The following is a 17666-nucleotide window of genomic DNA, read 5'->3' as shown; positions in this document are numbered from 1 at the left end:
AAAATTATTTAACCTTTTCTTTTTCTATTAGGAATTGCTTTTTGCATGTGCAAAAGATATTTCTCTTACCCTGCTTCAGAGTCTGGATCAACAAAAGCTTTGCTTTCAAATCTCTTCACTGCAAATAGATAACCAGTTGCGAACAACACCTTATCCTGTTATCCTGTCCTTTAATCCAGAATACAGAAGTAATATAGCCAGCCAGAGAGCCATGGATGATATTGCAAACCTAAAAAGTGAAAGATTATTGCAAATTTCCTCTGATAGTTGCTGTGGACCCGTCGTTGACCTAGCCATCGTGACATGGAGGAAGAAAGATATTTCCTTGGTTTCATTTGAGTATATAAGCTTAAGGTGTCCATCAATTCACTGAATATTTTGGTCTGCTTAATTCTTCTGGTGCTTATTAAAATCGTTAAATGTGTGCAGAGTGGCAAACTTTCGACTTGAGCTTGAGCAGGAACTTATATTAAGCTTGCTAGACTTCTTTAGATCTGTCTCTTCAAGATTCCAGAGCAGAGTCTTGCTAAATTCAGATCCCTCATGCTATCCTCTTATATACGATTTGGGGTTTACACACACTCGGATTTATGAATGTGTCAAAACAAGAGAAAATCATCTGCATGAGACCAATGTTCTTATGTTTAATAAGAGCCAGATAAGAAGTTCATCCCTACCTTCAGTGGTTCCAATTGGAGCCCCTTGGCAACAAATATGTTTTTCAGCCAAAAGACAGAAAAAGATCTACGTAGAATTGTTTGATTTGGCACCCATCAAATTCACCTTGAGGTGAATCAATGGCTATATCTATGTTTAGCTCTCTCTCTTATTCTATTGCTTTTTGATAGATAATTGTGGTGTTTTATTTTCCTCAGCTTTTCTAGTGCCCCATGGATGGTTAGAAATGGTTTTCTTACATCAGAAGAATCAATTATCCATGTATGTACCCTTCTCCTTCTCTTCCCTTGCAAGAAATGTTGTAAGCCACTGATAATTGTATTCTGCTGATTGCTCTAGTTTTTTTTCTCTAATATTTCTGGCCATAATTTTCATTGCAGAATTTCCTTTAGAAAGATTTCTAGTCATGATTCTCATTCCTTTGGAAAAACTTATACCTGCTGAAAAACAGAAAAATAATGATTCATGTTTCATGGATTCTACTCTATGGAAGAAAGCCAGCTCTAAAATGAATAAATGTTATCAGGACTAAGATGTGAAACTGTATGGAGAGGTTGAGGAACAGAGGGTAGAGGGGTTGGGGGGTGAGGACAGCCTTTGTCTTTCAGTTATAACAAGACTTAATGCAAATATTGTTGGACATTTTGTCCCTGTGCTGTGCTTTTTTCTCAATACTTTCTCCAGCTTTTTCCCTCTGATACAAAACCCTAGTTGTAACATTCAATTGTTTTCCATTCATGAATCATACATCTCTAAGTCTGTAATTATAGCAATTGATTCTTTTAATATGTACAATTTTTTAGATCTAACATCTATGTTTCTGTATGAGTAATATTTCATTGTTCAATGTATATATCTAGCAAAAATAATAATATGTTGAAGATCTGCATGCTCTGATAATGGTAAAATGTAAGATAAAACAGATGTGCGATACTTATAGAGTTGTATTTATTCTATTTTCATTCCAATATCATCTTATAGCCTTGTAGGATGTTGACAGAATTGGTTGCAGGAAACTTGAGGATGCCTTCTGCTTGGTCTATTTCACTTCATATATCTGCTAATCTAGTTTTGATAAATGATATGTTGCTTACAACAGTAGTTAATTGCAGAGAGGTTTAATGGCTCTTGCTGATGTTGAGGGAGCTCGAATTCATCTTAAACAATTGACAATAGCACATCAGATGGCTAGTTGGGAATCTATGCAGGATATACTCACCAGGCATTACACTCGTCAACTTCTTCATGAAATGTACAAGGTGAACACAGAAAATTATTTAGCTGGTTCAGTTTGTTGAGTTTCGCCTCTATCCTCGCAAGATATCATTCCTACTGTACAGAACACGAGTGCACTTTGTAGACCTCAATACTCTGTTTAGTGACAGATCTTGATTTTTTTTTTCATTTATGAATGTTTAAGCTGGTAAATAACAGTAATTTAACTTGTTGCTTTTAAATTAATGGTGATTGCATGTTGGTTCCAATTCTGCAATATGCAGGTCTTTGCTTCTGCTGGTGTTATAGGTAACCCCATGGGATTTGCTAGGAATTTGGGACTTGGCATCCGAGATTTTTTATCTGTTCCGGCCAGAAGCATTATGCAGGTAATAAGATTTCATTAATTGGTTGCCCTGTTAAACGCATGTTGTGATCTGGATAATTCTTTTGCAGAGCCCAACTGGAATAATTACAGGCATGGCACAAGGCACCACTAGTCTTCTGAGTAACACAGTTTATGCTTTAAGTGATGCTGCCACCCAGTTCAGTAAAGCTGCACGCAAGGTATTTCTACATCTTGTAATGCAAGCAATTCAGGGAATCAGTTACTGTGTGCCTGTACACAATAGTGGAATCAATATACATTGATTGACAATGTCCTTGTAGGGTATTGTTGCATTTACATTTGATGACCAATCGAGGATGGAAAAACAACAAAAAGGTGTATCTTTGCACAGTAAAGGTGTAATAAACGAAGTATTAGAGGTAAATTGTTAGCTAAGAGGGAAAATGTGCTATTTTTTTTTTATTCTTCAGTGTGTATTGTATTTTGATTTACAGCATACCAAGAGTTATCATGCATTATGAACCAAAACTGCAAAAGATGTCAAACCACAAAATGCTAAATAAGCTGGATAGTAGCAATTCAATGAGCTTAGGCCAAAATTTTAGTTAAACTGACAGTTCACATTCAGCTTAGGCCAAAGTTTAGTTAAACTTGTGTATCATATGAATGTACACGAACAGGGACCTTTAACTTTTGGATTTTAACATTTACTGCGCCTTCCTTGGACAAACACATAGCCAGAATTGCATTAATGTTTAGCACTTGTGCAGCATTTTCAAGGGTTGTACGTGTGGAAAACACTCAAAACTATGTTTCTTGTTTCCAGGGACTTACAGGTCTCCTTCAGTCACCAATTAAAGAAGCTGAGAAGCATGGTCTTCCTGGTGTCCTCTCAGGTAATTTTCTACAAATATGTATGCTCCAGTCACGACCCTCTGCAGCGCTATTGATAAATGAGATACGAGCTGTTCTATGAAACTGTGCAAATTGATGTAGTAGATAAATCACCCTCAGATGTTAACAGTTTTTTATCTTCTCTATTTCTCATTCTATGTTTTATTTTTCAGTTAAAGAAATTTGCAAAGATCACTTTACATCAAGTTAAAGCCATAAATCATAACACTCAAACTTATTAATTGTACCCTTTGGAGGTCCTGTGATCATAATTTTTATTTTGAAGGGAATTATTAGAATCTAATTTAACGAGGATTAAGTCTTATTGGGCTTGGATCCAACCATTACTAAAATGGGAGTGAACCCCCACTGGCGAATCCCAAAATAGAATTGACCCTTCTTAAGATCGGTTCATTTGTTATTGATATTTTTACTGCCCATGGCCTTCATGCAGGAATAGCCTTAGGAGTTACAGGACTTGTGGCAAGACCAGCAGCTAGTATTCTTGAGGTCACAGGAAAAACTGCAGAGAGTATAAGAAACAGAAGTAAACTATACCAAATTGGATCTCAACAATATAGGGTCCGGCTTCCTAGGCCTCTGAATAGAGAACTTCCTCTGAGGCCTTACTCTCTGGAAGAGGCAGTAGGAACATCAGTGCTTATGGAGGTTGATGATGACCTGAAGCTAAAGGATGAAGTGTTTATGATGTGCAAATCACTTAAACAAGCTGGCAAGTTTGTTGTTATCACAGAGAGACTTATAATGATAGTTAGCTGTTCCAGTTTGGTAGACTTGGGGAAGCCTGAATTTCAAGGTGTTCCAGCTGATCCAGAGTGGGTTGTAGAATCAGAAATAGGTCTGGACAGTCTAATCCATGCAGATAAAGTGGAGGAGGTGGTACACATTGTTGGGAGCAGTTCAGATGGCTTGCTTAGGCAGAATCACCATCAGTCCAAAAGAGGTGGAGGAACAAGGACAAAGCATTGGAGTAGCCATTCAACTCGCCTCCCACTTTTTCAGACCAATTTGGAATTGGCGTCCAATAAAGATGCAGAGGACTTGTTAGAGATGTTGCTGTCTATAATTGAACTGGGTAAGGGACGGGGATGGGGCAGTGCATATCTTCTACATAAAAGCAATATTATATGGAAACAGGAGAATCCTTCCCTGTTTTTTGGTGGGAATCAGCTTTAGTAATGCAAGTGCTTATATTCGTTGTATAGTTTGACATTTGCCATTTTTGTTCAAACTTGATACCAGCAGCAAATAATTCCTTGCAAAATGCTGCGAAGGTCTTCAATGATATTGACGGTTCGGAAAGATCCCCCAACATAGTGGAAGCGCCAAATCTATTCATTTTTCTCTCATTATTGGTGAAAGAACATGTTTTTAAGCACTTCACGAAATGGACTTCACTAGTGTTATAGAGCATGGGGGCATTAAAGTTTTATTGAAGTTTAAACAGAATGATTCTTTTCACAACTTTATGTGAAACACGTTCGCTAGACATGAATTTCAATTCACTGACAGGTTTTGAGACCTTGAACCGTTATAATGCATCATCGAATTGGGTACATTACAAGGTCAATGATCTAACTATCCATAAGAAGTGCATCAAGATTCCTTTTTCCTTCTGGACCTTCCCGATACCATGAGGAGACATAGTCCCCATAATTAACCTCGCGATACCTCGAAGGAGAAGACTCGCTAGTAAGCTCAAATGCCGGTGATATATTCACCGTCTTGGATGGGTCATGAAATGCTGCAACTGACAGTCGTGGCCTGCTTGAGTTAGTTACTGCTCGATGTTGAGCACTCCTATACTTCCCATTGGTTATAATCTGCAAGCAACAAGGGTCCCATCACCATGACATCTATGAACTTATTGCTACTTGTTTCGAAATAATATAGTTCCTCAAATAAAACGACTGGCAGCTGATGACAAGTGTTAGGATTGTTCAATAGCTTGCAGGATATGGAACATCATGTGGTATGCTGAATGCATTTATTTTGTAATCAATTGGACTTCGGACTCATCAAAAGGCTTCTGCTCCCGAAAAGGTTTATGATGTTCAAACACTGGCATTCCTAACAGAAAAACACAATCCAACACAAAAAGAAACAGTGTGTTTTGGAGAGGAAGTAGGCCACCGACCATTAGGCTCACAACCTGTTAAAACTAAAAATCAATCTCTCAGATGGTGGCGTCTAATTCATTATAAATTTGACACAGCTAGAATCGGAAAGGAAAATGAGATTGGGAGATTGAAAAAGAACACTCTTATATAAGAGTAAGCTTTCCACCTCCTCTTCTTAAATAATTCTAACACACTCTTCTCCCTAAATTACCTCCCAAAGCAATAAGCATATAATGCACAAACGTGTTAGACGCAGCAAAAGAATAATCGCGAAAACAAGACCGAAATAATAAGTGTTGAAAAGGAAATACCTCAGTTTGGTCAGACAAAATGACAAGAATAGCATGAGATAAAGGTTGCACAGTGCACCATTGGAAATCTTTAAAGACCTGGAGACCGGGAATGTCGTCTTGAATCAAAAGAGTGATGGCACCCATATCGGAATGGGACTGGAGACCAAGGGTGAGGTCAGGCTGAGGGCACGGAGGGTAATAGCTGATTGTAATATTCTGATAGAGATCGCCAATGGCATCCTCAATGTAAGAAGGTGACAACCCAAGACTTTCCGAGATGAGCCCCAACAGCTTTTGAGCGAGCACCTTCATCTCATCACTGTACTTGCCTAGAACTTCACTGCCCAATTAATTAAATTTGTAAATATAAGCGAAGTTTATGCTACGCAAGCCATGATGTTTCTGAAAATAGTAATTAAAGAAAAGAAAAAACCTGTAACAGGGAGGGAAGTGAGGCCAGCGAGAAGGATCACGGCGAGAAAGAGGGAGAGTATGGTGATCGAAGTAATCTCTCCAGTCCAAGACTCCGCCTTTTTCATTATTAAGCAGCATTTTGCTTCCATATCCTTGGGAAGCAGCTGAATTGGGATCACATGCGTACTTGAGCTTTTCTTCAAAAGGGTAATCTCTGAAGAAGGATAAGCCTGCAGTCCTCATCTGGTCCATTAATTCCATGGATACCCCGTGGTTGGTAACGTGGAACACACCCCACTCCCTGCAAGCCTCCCCTATGGCCTCCCTCACTGAATCTTTCTGCTCCGCGTCGAACCCAAACAGGTTGATCTCTGGAATTAAATTGTTACAATCCTTCTCGACGATGATGAGGGGTCGATTCTCAAGGGGCTGTATGTATTGGGAAGGGATCTCTGCTATGCCCTCTTCTGCTATTCTCTGCACTCTCATTTCTACGCCTCTCTCCATTCCCTGTCCAAATTCTAAATCAATCAATAATAGATGACCGAGTATTCATCTTTTTAATTAGTTGAGATTTAGATTACCCACCGCCACAGGCGCCGACAACTGATGCCACTTTTCCTATAAAGCCCGAAATTGAATGGTCAATTACTGAAAATGCTTTCGAAGTTTAATGAGTGACATTTTTAGTCCTTACAATTCTCTTTTTTCTAAAAAGAAAAAGCAAAACTATTTATTGTAGCATTTTAGTATATAATTAATAATTGTATAACATGGAAAAGTTGCCCCAATAATAGTTACATTTTTCAGTTTTACTATTTTGGTTTTCTAATATTTTGTATCCAATTAGATTACTTTATTTTAAAGTTATATTTAAACATGTGTATGTCTCAGTATGTTAACTAGGGCTTGATTAGGTATGATATTTCTTTAATGGCTCGTCATATCATGTGCATGTATATTGATTTGATAAAATTGCACTGGTGTTTTTTTGTTTTTCAGAAATTACATTGCTTACCCATTTTTCTTTTTCCCTCTTCTTTTGTCCTGTATTCTTCTTTTCTTTTTATTTAATATAAATTATCGTCACTTCCTCATTATTCTATTTCTTGTTTTATGGCTCGACTATTCTTAACATGTATGCTTTCATTAATTATTAGATAATATTCCATTGCTTCAGCAATAGATTTTATTGTTAAAGTCAATATTTTATTATTTTAGTAAACAAGCGATGTAATAAATTAAAATAACTTCAGTTTTTAGTTAAGTAATTAAATTGATTAAGAAGATGACCCTTGTTGCTTTATATTGTAATAGGCCTGCATGTAACATCAAATTAAAGAAACGAAATTAATTAATTAATTATATTTTAAACAATTAATTTAATATAATTAATCCTTTAATTTAATTGAATAAATTTAAATTAATTAATTACATCAATTATTATTATAATTTAATCCTAACCATATTTAAAATAATCATTTAATCTATATATAATTTAGATCGATCATTAACACATATAAAATTTTGAGTTAATATTTTATTTTATATAATGTGAAAAATAATTATAAAATACTAAAAATTCGATAAACATTGTTTGGCTAAAATAAATTTGTAAAATTTTATAGAATATATTTATAAATTTAGAATTTACGTGTTTGTTTTAAATAGAAATTTATTTAAAAATTTACATAATTAAATTTATGGAATCGGTATAACTACATCAAACTATAACAAAATAAATAGAATTTCCAAATGAATTTTGCATCGGTAAATCAAATATACTTTATAAAATTAAAATACTCTTTTCAATTTTATAGTTTTATTTTAATTTATCTCTCATTTTTTGTCCTTCTATAATCTTTTATTATAATTTATTTCTCAACACTATATTGATTTCATCTAAAATGAATCTTCTATAATCCTTGTCTAACATATCAAATATAAAAATAATTCAATTAAACACAAGTTGTTGTTTATAATTACAACTTGTTTGAAGTGATTGCAAAATTTACCAACCACCGGAAGAAATTGTGTAAATGTATCTTTCATGCAACTAAAACTATGCATGGGAATAGAGAGGGAAGGGGAAGAGAATGTATTTTAAGGGAAGAGAAGTGAGTTGAAAAAAAGAAAAAAGAAAATATTTAGTCTATTGTATTTAGTTACATAAAAAGTTTTATTAAAGAAAAGGGATGAGAATGAATTAATTAATTCTAAATTTTTTATTGAAATTGTAAAAATAAAAAAAAATAATTAATTTATTTTGATGGGTTGAAACTTTTTACACCCTAAGTTGTAACTTTTACAATAATAATGAATTCAATTTTCTTTGTCTTGTAAAAAGTTTTATTTGTCAAATACTTCTGTCCCCTTAGATATGCAGAGTGTAAAAGAAATGTTTCAAGTTGTAACCTAAAAACAGAAATATTAAAAACCGACAATTGTAATGAGTCTCCTAAAAACAATGTAGAAGAAGCTATCAAGTAGCAAAGATTTGCGTTGACCTTGTAAACTTCAAATTAAAATTCATAGCAAAGAAAGAGATTACTAAAATGTGAGAATCCCCGCGTTTGCAGCTTACAACATTCACTGTTGCCCTTACGTCAATCATATCATTAATCATTTGATTGATAAGTAGCATATTTCTTGTTTTTCTTTTCTAAAAAAAGGGAAAAACAAAAGAAAAAAGAGGTTGTCTTCATCATCAAATCATTGGGCATTCGCATTTGGCTGTGTCGTTTAGCCATCGAAATGTCTGGCCCCAACCTCCTGCTGCTGCTGCTGTTCATCTCTTGCTATAATGTGGTCGTGCTCTTTTTCCAAGTTGATGCAACTTTTGAATTTGATGATGACTCGAAAAACAATAATAATTCAGGGGTTTGGTTTGAGATGTTCCACATGCACTCCCCAAAACTAAAGTCCCAGAGCAAATTTCTTGGACCGCCAAAGAGCCGGCTGGATGGCACGAGGCAGCTGCTCCAGAGCGACAATGCCAGGCGCCAAATGATTTCATCCCTTCGCCACGGCACAAGGAGAAAGGCCTTTGAGGTAAGCCACACAGCCCAGATTCCGATACATTCAGGCGCAGATTCTGGACAGAGTCAATATTTTGTATCCATTCGTATTGGGACTCCCCGGCCGCAAAAGTTTATTTTGGTAACAGATACAGGCAGCGATCTCACCTGGATGAATTGCGAATACTGGTGCAAAAGTTGCCCCAAGCCTAATCCTCACCCTGGAAGGGTCTTTCGTGCTAACGATTCTTCTTCTTTTCGGACGATTCCATGCTCTTCTGATGATTGCAAGATTGAACTTCAAGATTACTTCTCTTTGACTGAATGTCCTAATCCTAATGCACCCTGCCTCTTTGATTACAGGTAAGGTATTCTTAATTTGATCTCCTGAATCTTGGTAACGTCCGATTAACTTTCTATATATATGGTACAACAGATATTTAAATGGTCCGAGGGCTATAGGTGTCTTTGCCAACGAGACGGTCACGGTTGGACTTAACGATCATAAGAAGATAAGACTATTCGATGTTCTAATTGGGTGCACTGAGTCCTTCAACGAGACTAATGGTTTTCCGGATGGAGTGATGGGTTTGGGGTACAGAAAGCATTCTTTAGCTTTAAGATTGGCTGAAATATTCGGCAACAAGTTCTCATATTGCTTGGTAGATCACTTGAGTTCAAGCAACCATAAGAACTTCCTCAGTTTCGGAGACATACCAGAAATGAAGTTGCCCAAAATGCAGCATACAGAACTGCTCCTTGGTTATATAAATGCATTCTATCCTGTGAATGTCTCCGGTATATCAGTCGGAGGTAGCATGCTGAGTATCTCATCGGATATATGGAACGTCACGGGTGTTGGTGGAATGATTGTTGATTCAGGCACCTCCTTGACAATGCTAGCAGGAGAAGCATATGACAAAGTGGTGGATGCTTTGAAGCCTATCTTTGATAAACATAAAAAGGTAGTGCCAATTGAGCTGCCAGAGCTGAATAACTTCTGCTTTGAAGATAAGGGATTCGACAGGGCCGCCGTACCAAGACTTCTAATTCATTTTGCGGATGGGGCTATATTTAAGCCCCCAGTAAAGAGCTATATCATTGACGTGGCAGAAGGGATCAAGTGTCTTGGAATTATAAAGGCAGATTTTCCAGGCAGCTCTATATTGGGTAACGTAATGCAGCAAAATCATTTATGGGAGTATGATCTTGGAAGGGGAAAGTTGGGTTTTGGTCCTTCCTCTTGTATAATGTCAAACTCAAACTCAAAGCATGATTAGAGATTATCTTTTTATTATAATTATTTTATAATCAAATTTAATTTACAGCCTAATCTGGGAAACACTTAGGAGTTGCACCTTGTTTATGCCCAGCTAATCGGCAGAATAATGAAGTTACCGATTCTTATTACTATTGCATTTCAAGAAAACCAATCATTACTTACGTACGTTTAGTTTGAGAGTTCTTTTAGCTCTCAAATCTCTCTACTGATGATATGAGCTGCTGATATTTTCCAAATTAAATATTAGTTGGATTCTGTTGAAAGGAATTGGAGAGCAGTGCAGATTGTAACTTTGGGATGGGTTATGTTTTAGGTCAGTCACATTCTCTCGTGTTTTAAGAAAAGCAAATGCAGAGTCGCCGATAGCTTTGTTGGACTGTAATTTTGGTTTCACAGCTCAGCTTGCTTTCGAGTGCTTCTTATGGTTTGTCTGCTTGATGTTTCGTTGCTCTGTTGGCTACTCCTAATCCTATGTCTTAATGTTTGTTACTCTGCCATATGTGTATTCTGAAAAAAAAGAATTTTTGCTGCAAAACCACTTATATAGCTGCAACAGCAATAAAATCGGCGAAATATAGGTTACCCGAGCATCCTGAACTTGGACCTCCAAAATTGACTCTCATGCCCGTGGCCCTTCAACATACTGGCTATGTTTTCCACTCTTTTGAAATTCCATTTTCCTGGTATTTTTTATTTTAAAAAATATAATTTCTATAATTAATAAATATTTTTAAAAAAATTAAAATATAACGAATAAATTTATTTATTTATTTAAATTCAATAAATTTTCAATATTTTATTCTTTATTTTATTTTTATTACAACAATAAGTTTAATTTTTTAATTCTCTTTTCTATTTTTATCAATAAAAAATAAAAATAATAAATATCAATTAAGTTAAATGTATAAAAATTTATAATATATTTATTAAATATAGAGTAGATGATAAAGTTTGGTTCTCTATATATAAAGAATCGAATTAACTTTTTATTTTATATTTAAAAAATAAAAAATATATTTGAGTATTATGTTATACTGTAACTCTTTAAAATAAAGAGTTTGACATATATTAAAAATACATTAAAAATACTTTAAGTAGATGTCCAACTGCTAGTTTTTTCTCTCTTTATATATATACATACATATAAAATTTAATTTTTTTAAATATGCATGTTTAATTTTTAAAGAGGTAATTATTATTTGCCTTTTCCGTTTATTCGTATTATACCAGTTACTTTATGATATTTAAAAAGTATATTCTTTTATTTTTTTATTTTATAATTTTATACTAAAAACTCATTTTTATTAGAATTTTCGTTAAACTAGCTCTGTCAAATGCTAGATGTAGAGGCGCATAATAGATCGATGTGAACTGACATAATATCATTATCTTATTAAAAAATTATTTATTAAATAAATTATATTAAAATATAATTAATATATTATTTTTTATAATTAAAATCAGTATTTAATCATATATAATTTATTAATTAATAAATTAATAAAAATTTATAAAATTATAAAATTATATATATAAATTTAAATTTATTATTCTAAAGATAATTATAAATGTCAAAATAAAAAATTTATATAAAAAAAATTTAAATTCTAAAAATTAATATTATATATTTTATATATTCTTTAACCAATACTTTGAATTACAAAAATCATAAAATTTATGTTTGAGAGGGTAAAAGAAAACTTACAGAAAACGCTAAACGGGGGATTTTCTTTTCTTTTTCTGTTGCAATTAGCCGTAAATAAAATACTAATTTTGACTAAAATGATTTTGCTTAAACTGTGGGAGGGTATGCAGTGGGCTCGACAGGGAGGGATAGGAGTGGTAGGAAGGTAAGGGAAGGGATAGTCAAAAACTGGGAGCAAGAAAGAGAAAACATAGCCTTATCTGCTTCATGTTTTTACTACTATGAATACCTAAGAAAAACCCCACTATATCCTCACCTATATAAATCCTTCAATCCAATCCAATCCAATTCAATTTCAGTCGAAGAAGAAGAAGAAAGCAGTGAAATTGGTTTCGAAGGAAATGCCTCCTGCTGCTGCCTCTTTCGCCCTTACTTCTTCTACTTGCACTTCTTCTTCTTCTTCTTCCTCTTCTTTTACTTGTATAGCTGTAAAATTGAATTCTAAATTTGTCCCAAAAGTACAATTGCCTTTTTCGCCCTTACGCCTCAAACTCCGTAATCAACCCTCCCTCATGATACGATCTGCTGTTTCTATTGAGAAGGAAACTCCCGAGGCCGAACGCCCCCTCACATTTCTGAGGGAATCTGAAGGTGGCGAGGTCAGAGCCCGCTTCGAGAAGATGATTAGAGAAGCCCAGGACAGCGTCTGCTTTGCCATCGAGTCTGTCGATAAAGTGGGCAAGTTCAAGGAGGATGTCTGGTCCAGACCTGGTGGTGGTGGCGGCATTAGCAGGGTCTTGCAAGACGGCGCCGTTTGGGAGAAGGCTGGGGTTAATGTCTCCGTTGTTTATGGCGTTATGCCCCCTGAAGCTTATAGGGCTGCCAAGGCTGCTTCTTCCGATCACAAGCCTGGTCCCGTTCCTTTTTTTGCTGCTGGCATCAGCTCTGTATGGAACCTCTTCCCTCTCTTTTTATCATTTTCTTTTTCTTTTTTTCTTTTTTTCTTTTTTCGTTTTACTAAATCATATTCGATTCAAATCTACTTTTCTGTCTTCCAGGTCTTGCATCCTAAGAATCCTTTCGCCCCGACATTGCACTTTAATTATCGTTATTTTGAGACCGATGCCCCTAAAGGTATTTGCATTATCTCTTAAATTTGATTCAAAGTTTTTCAACTCTATGCTTAATTTTGCTCTTATTTTATCACCTGCTCTGTTAATCCTAGATTTACAAATGATCTTAGAACTTAGTTGCTTATCATTTCACATCTTATCATTTTTTTTTCTGATAATTTTCAAACCTCTAAAGACCTACTACCTACAATTATGTTACCATTCCACATCTTTCCATGCAAGAGAGGAATGACTGACAAAATTTTATCACATTTGGTGTTTCTCTCTTTGAAATTAAGATCTGGTGATGTTGTTTCATCCTTGTAGTCTTTATATGCAGATACTCCTGGAGCCCCTAGGCAGTGGTGGTTTGGTGGCGGGACCGATTTGACTCCTGCTTACATTTTCGAGGAGGATGTAAAGCATTTCCATTCAGTAAGTAACCTCTCATTTTAATTAACTTCTTCTTTTTTCCTACTTTTGAAATGTGGTTTTAATGATCAAAAGTACTTCTGTTTTCTTTATGGTTTATCAGAAGTTGAGCACCTACTTATTTCATCTTTGAATTCTCAGTGCTCCCCATTTGGAGTGATGGAGGAAAGGAGGGAAAAAACAGAAAAAATTAAACGAAACTAATACTTTTACTTTTCAAAGGATATTGGTTCAGTTTCCATTCTTCATCCACATAGAACTGAAAGCTCTTCATCCTCACTCTTTTTCACTAGCGGCAGTGTATAAGAATTGAGTTTTGTAACTTGGTTGTAGAGTACTGGCCTTCTTTGATTAATTCTCTTTGAGTTAAACTAAAATCATACTTTGCTGCAGACTCAGAAACAAGCCTGTGACAAATTTGATCCTACCTTCTATCCTCGATTCAAAAAGTGGTGTGATGACTATTTCTATATTAAGGTATGCACGTTGTTAGAACTTTTAACAATACTATTATGTATTGTTCTAGATGCATTGGTATTCTGGTTTTGAAGTTCTTGTGTTAGCAGTGCCCCAGTTTCATTATAGCAATTGTTCCTGCATGTAATCTAACTGTAACAAATAAAATGTCAAATTATAATCAATGTGCTATTTGGCCCTCTTGATCTTATGTAATTATGCATTTGTTAGGTCGAATAATGAAAAAAAAGAGAAAATGAATTACACCGGAACTTTGGGATAACAAAACAATGTTATTATGATGTGGTTTTCCAATTAGGACTCCTTTTTATTTATGTTGTTAACTTAAGTATAATTTGTAATAATTATCTCCATCATAGTTTCAAGTTCTTGTTTCTGCTAAAATTATGCTAGATTTGTTCTTACCTACTTCATTATTTTCAAGATTCTTTTTTTCTGTTTGTATATTATGGCAGAATAAGCTAGTTTGAAGAAATTTGCTTAAAAGTGACTTCTTTGAATTTGATTTTGATATGCAGCATCGAGGTGAGAGGCGAGGACTGGGGGGAATATTTTTTGATGATCTAAATGATTATGATCAAGAGATGCTGCTTGCTTTTGCCACTGGTAATTACTTTAGATCAACTTGTCTTGGTTGGTTTTATCAAGAAATATATGTAAATTTGTATTCATGTGCAAATTTTTTGTTAAATTGCAGAATGTGCAGATTCTGTCGTGCCTGCATACATTCCCATTATAGAGAAAAGAAAGGATATGCCTTTTACAGAGCATCATAAAGCTTGGCAACAGTTACGAAGGGGACGCTATGTAGAATTTAATTTGGTATTATAATTTAATTTTAACTGCTTTTTTTAAAGATGCTAAAGTTTCTTCAACATCAAACTTTGAGTGCTGTGTTTTTCCTTTGTCCAATTAAAGGTCTATGATCGAGGTACGACTTTTGGGCTGAAGACAGGAGGTCGAATTGAAAGTATTCTTGTTTCTCTGCCACTTACTGCACGGTGGGAATATGACCATGTAGGTTACCAAAGGCTTTTGCATCAATGTTTCATTATGGGATGCGAGATTAAGGAGTGAAAATATATGAACTGACAATGGGAGGTTGTTTTTTGTTTGCATACAGAAACCTGAAGAGGGAAGCGAAGAGTGGAAGTTGTTAGACGCTTGCATCAATCCAAAAGAATGGATTTAGTTTTCTTGCCAATAAGCTTTTTTTTTTTTTTAATTACTTTTTACCTCATTTCTTGTATCTTGTTTCTCATATTTGGGATGCGCTTTTTGTAGCTGAAGTAAGAAGCTTAGTATAATCTACTAATCATGAAAGGCAATGGGAGCTTTCTTTGTAAAACAAACTACGTCCTTTGGATCCTCAGCTGTTTAGATGGTTAGAAATTCTGGCTAATTAGTGACGATTCCCTAGTTTTGTGAAGGTTGGAAAGGCAAGGCGAATTCGAATTGGAATTTATTGCCAGATTTTCTAGAATGCATTATGAAGCTTGATCATTTATTAAGTAGCCATAGGCCCGCAATTTGTGCGTGTGCAACGACAATTTAAAACCACAGCAAGCCAATTCTGCAAAGCAGGCTCAGCTACTCCCTGCCCTTTTGGGACATGTACCCACAACCTACAGACATAAACATGCATCTATTTCTACTGCAATTAGAATCGCACTTTAGACGGAGATTCATTGAACAAAAATAAACACAATATTGGAACCGTAATAAGTGAAATTCTCATAGCAACACAATAATGCCCATAAACTGCTTGCAGAGGGTATGATTCTTGTTTATACTAAACTAAAACCCTAATGTCAACATATATTCAGGTGTCATAAAGTTCTCAACCCTTATTCTGATCATTGCATAACATTTACATCTCATTGAACTCCCAAATGGTCTTATGTTCATAAAGCTTCTTTGATTCTACTTTCTAGCAAGCTTCTTTGTCCTATATTCTTGTCCCTTCAATTACCTTCCTCACCCACCCAACCTACTACAACTAACTCTTTCCACCTAGACCTGCGTAAAGGATCTGGTCGAAATCGAACTAGAACCAAAATGGTTGAACTTAAGCTGCCCTTTGATCAACAATCCAATTCATAAACCGCCTCAAAATTTTAAAAGGTAAGGTTAGTTAAGGTTTAACATCATATTGGACTGTTGGTTCAGATCAATTTAACCTTTTAAAAAAAGTATATATTTGAATTTGATCCACCTATAAGAACATTAATGATATATATATTCTTGATAGTGTTTGATTATTTAGTTAAACTCAACTTTAATTAGCATTTAAAAGAATAATTAAATTAAATCATAACTCCTAACTCTTATAAAATATATATTCATTATATTATAAAATATAAAAATAATAAATTAAAAGATTTGATGAATTTAATTTTTTTTAAAAATACGGTTTTCATAATTTTTAATTTAGAATTCTAACCTTTTTTCACTATTTGAATCAGAGTTAAAGCCGGTCCAGATTGATTCAGGCCTTGTCCACTAGCTGCTAATTTGAAGCCCAAAGCCCATTTCCAAGCTCACTAAAAGAGGAAGAGTAGCTTAAGATGCCCTATTCATCTTCGAGGCTTGTCAAATCGACACGTCCACAAATATCAACATCGGCGAATTTTAAGAAAAAAGAAAACTAATGAAATAAATAAAGAAATGAAAGGAATAACTTTCGAACATAGGAATATTTTATTTTCATCCACACCAATAAGATAATAATAATTTAGATAATTTTTCTAAAAATAAATTAGTAATCTGTAATTACAGATTATCAAATAAAATTAAAATTTATTAAAATAATATAAGATAATTTTAAAATTTCATACACTTTTAAAGTATATAAAAAATTAGTTTAATTTGTAGAATATATATAATTGTAATTCAGAAATAAATCTCACAATTCTGAAAAGATTTAATATTTTTTATAAATTTTTCATTTTTTTTATAAATTATTAAATTTCATAAAGACTATCATTTTTTCATAATATCACATTTTTTCACAACTAATTTTATTTATAAAAATTAATATAATTTATAAAAAAATATAAAAATAATTATTATTTTTCGTGAATTTAGCAATATATTTTATAATTAAAAATTAATATTTTTAGCAAAATTAATAATTTCTTCATAAATTATTAGATTTTATAAATTATTTTTTATAAATTATTTTTTTATAAATTCATTCATTTTTTATAACTAGTAACACTTATAAAAAATCAGTATAATTCGTAAAAAAAATAAAAAAAATTTATCAATATTTTGTAATTATAAAAAAATATTTTCATAATTTTATCAATTTTTATAAATTATTAAATTTTATAAAATATTTATTTTTCATAATATCATTCATTTTCTCACAACTAGTAATATTTAGAAATAATTAGTATATAATTTATAAAAAAATATAAAAATTATTATTATTTTCATAATTAAGTAATATATTTCGCGAGCTACGAAAAATTTAATTTTTTCATAAATTTATTAATATTTTTATAAATTATTAAATTTTAGAAACATAATTATTTTTTATAAAATTAATTATTTTTTATAATATTATTTATTCTTTACAACTAATAACGTTTATAAAAAATTAATATAATTTATAAACAAATATAAAAAATTATTATTTTTATATTTTAGTAATATATTTTATAATTATAAAATAATTAATATTTTTTATAAATTATTGAGTTCTATAAAATA

At 33.3% G+C, this 17666-nt stretch overlaps 4 protein-coding genes across 10 annotated transcripts in view; 3 read left to right on the top strand and 1 right to left on the bottom strand.

Annotated features, from left to right (window-relative positions):
* Positions 1-4506, top strand: part of LOC8267449 — a 28916-nt gene extending 24410 nt beyond the window's left edge. For 5 of the 6 annotated variants that reach the window (XM_048374048.1, XM_048374049.1, XM_048374047.1 and 2 more), the window contains 9 exons: positions 32-354; positions 430-789; positions 876-939; positions 1791-1937; positions 2178-2282; positions 2350-2460; positions 2563-2661; positions 3069-3138; positions 3591-4506. In XM_048374048.1, the coding sequence (XP_048230005.1) occupies positions 32-354; positions 430-789; positions 876-939; positions 1791-1937; positions 2178-2282; positions 2350-2460; positions 2563-2661; positions 3069-3138; positions 3591-4333 (2022 nt within the window). In that variant the 3' untranslated portion in view covers positions 4334-4506. Of the gene's footprint in view, positions 1-31; positions 355-429; positions 790-875; positions 940-1790; positions 1938-2177; positions 2283-2349; positions 2461-2562; positions 2662-3068; positions 3145-3590 lie in introns of those variants that run through there. The other variant, XR_003079021.2, reaches the window with a different exon arrangement.
* A 54-nt stretch (positions 4507-4560) lies between these two features.
* Positions 4561-6593, bottom strand: LOC8277942 (jasmonate-induced oxygenase 4). 2 transcript variants are annotated; one of them, XM_002518348.4, is made up of 3 exons: positions 6004-6587; positions 5589-5910; positions 4561-4980 (listed from the first exon to the last, which is right to left on the bottom strand). In XM_002518348.4, exons 1-3 carry the CDS (start codon positions 6489-6491, stop codon positions 4732-4734), a joined length of 1059 nt encoding a protein of 352 aa, XP_002518394.1. In that variant the 5' UTR covers positions 6492-6587; the 3' UTR covers positions 4561-4731. The 2 variants fall into 2 exon arrangements, with proteins under 2 accessions (XP_002518394.1, XP_048230009.1); XM_048374052.1 differs by lacking the exon at positions 4561-4980 and adding an exon at positions 4987-5309 and having other exon boundaries at positions 6004-6593.
* Positions 6594-8611: 2018 nt separating this feature from the next.
* Positions 8612-10411, top strand: LOC8277943 (aspartic proteinase NANA, chloroplast). The gene is made up of 2 exons (XM_002518349.4): positions 8612-9364; positions 9438-10411. Exons 1-2 carry the CDS (start codon positions 8739-8741, stop codon positions 10279-10281), a joined length of 1470 nt encoding a protein of 489 aa, XP_002518395.1. The 5' UTR covers positions 8612-8738; the 3' UTR covers positions 10282-10411.
* A 1679-nt stretch (positions 10412-12090) lies between these two features.
* Positions 12091-15463, top strand: LOC8277944 (coproporphyrinogen-III oxidase 1, chloroplastic). Its single transcript, XM_002518350.4, has 8 exons — positions 12091-12875; positions 12987-13062; positions 13381-13475; positions 13866-13949; positions 14468-14555; positions 14647-14771; positions 14868-14966; positions 15073-15463. Exons 1-8 carry the CDS (start codon positions 12330-12332, stop codon positions 15139-15141), a joined length of 1182 nt encoding a protein of 393 aa, XP_002518396.1. The 5' UTR covers positions 12091-12329; the 3' UTR covers positions 15142-15463.
* The last annotated feature ends 2203 nt before the right edge of the window (positions 15464-17666 follow it).

Source organism: Ricinus communis, chromosome 5, assembly GCF_019578655.1.
Source record: "Ricinus communis isolate WT05 ecotype wild-type chromosome 5, ASM1957865v1, whole genome shotgun sequence".
Lineage (NCBI taxonomy): Eukaryota > Viridiplantae > Streptophyta > Magnoliopsida > Malpighiales > Euphorbiaceae > Ricinus > Ricinus communis.
Note: the sequence above shows the minus strand (reverse complement) of the source record. Positions and strands in the feature narration are given on the sequence as shown.

Excerpts from the sequence above, each read along its gene's own strand:
- LOC8277944 (XM_002518350.4), top strand. The coding sequence starts at position 12,330 with ATGCCTCCTGCTGCTGCCTCTTTCGCCCTTACTTCTTCTACTTGCACT. Across the intron at positions 12,876-12,986 it reads TTGCTGCTGGCATCAGCTCT|GTCTTGCATCCTAAGAATCC; the intron begins GTATGGAACCTC and ends TCTGTCTTCCAG. Across the intron at positions 13,063-13,380 it reads TGAGACCGATGCCCCTAAAG|ATACTCCTGGAGCCCCTAGG; the intron begins GTATTTGCATTA and ends CTTTATATGCAG.
- LOC8277943 (XM_002518349.4), top strand. The coding sequence starts at position 8,739 with ATGTCTGGCCCCAACCTCCTGCTGCTGCTGCTGTTCATCTCTTGCTAT. Across the intron at positions 9,365-9,437 it reads CCCTGCCTCTTTGATTACAG|ATATTTAAATGGTCCGAGGG; the intron begins GTAAGGTATTCT and ends ATGGTACAACAG.
- LOC8277942 (XM_002518348.4), bottom strand. The coding sequence starts at position 6,491 with ATGGAGAGAGGCGTAGAAATGAGAGTGCAGAGAATAGCAGAAGAGGGC. Across the intron at positions 5,911-6,003 it reads CACTTCCCTCCCTGTTACAG|TGAAGTTCTAGGCAAGTACA; the intron begins GTTTTTTCTTTT and ends TTAATTGGGCAG. Across the intron at positions 4,981-5,588 it reads TTTTGTCTGACCAAACTGAG|ATTATAACCAATGGGAAGTA; the intron begins GTATTTCCTTTT and ends TGTTGCTTGCAG.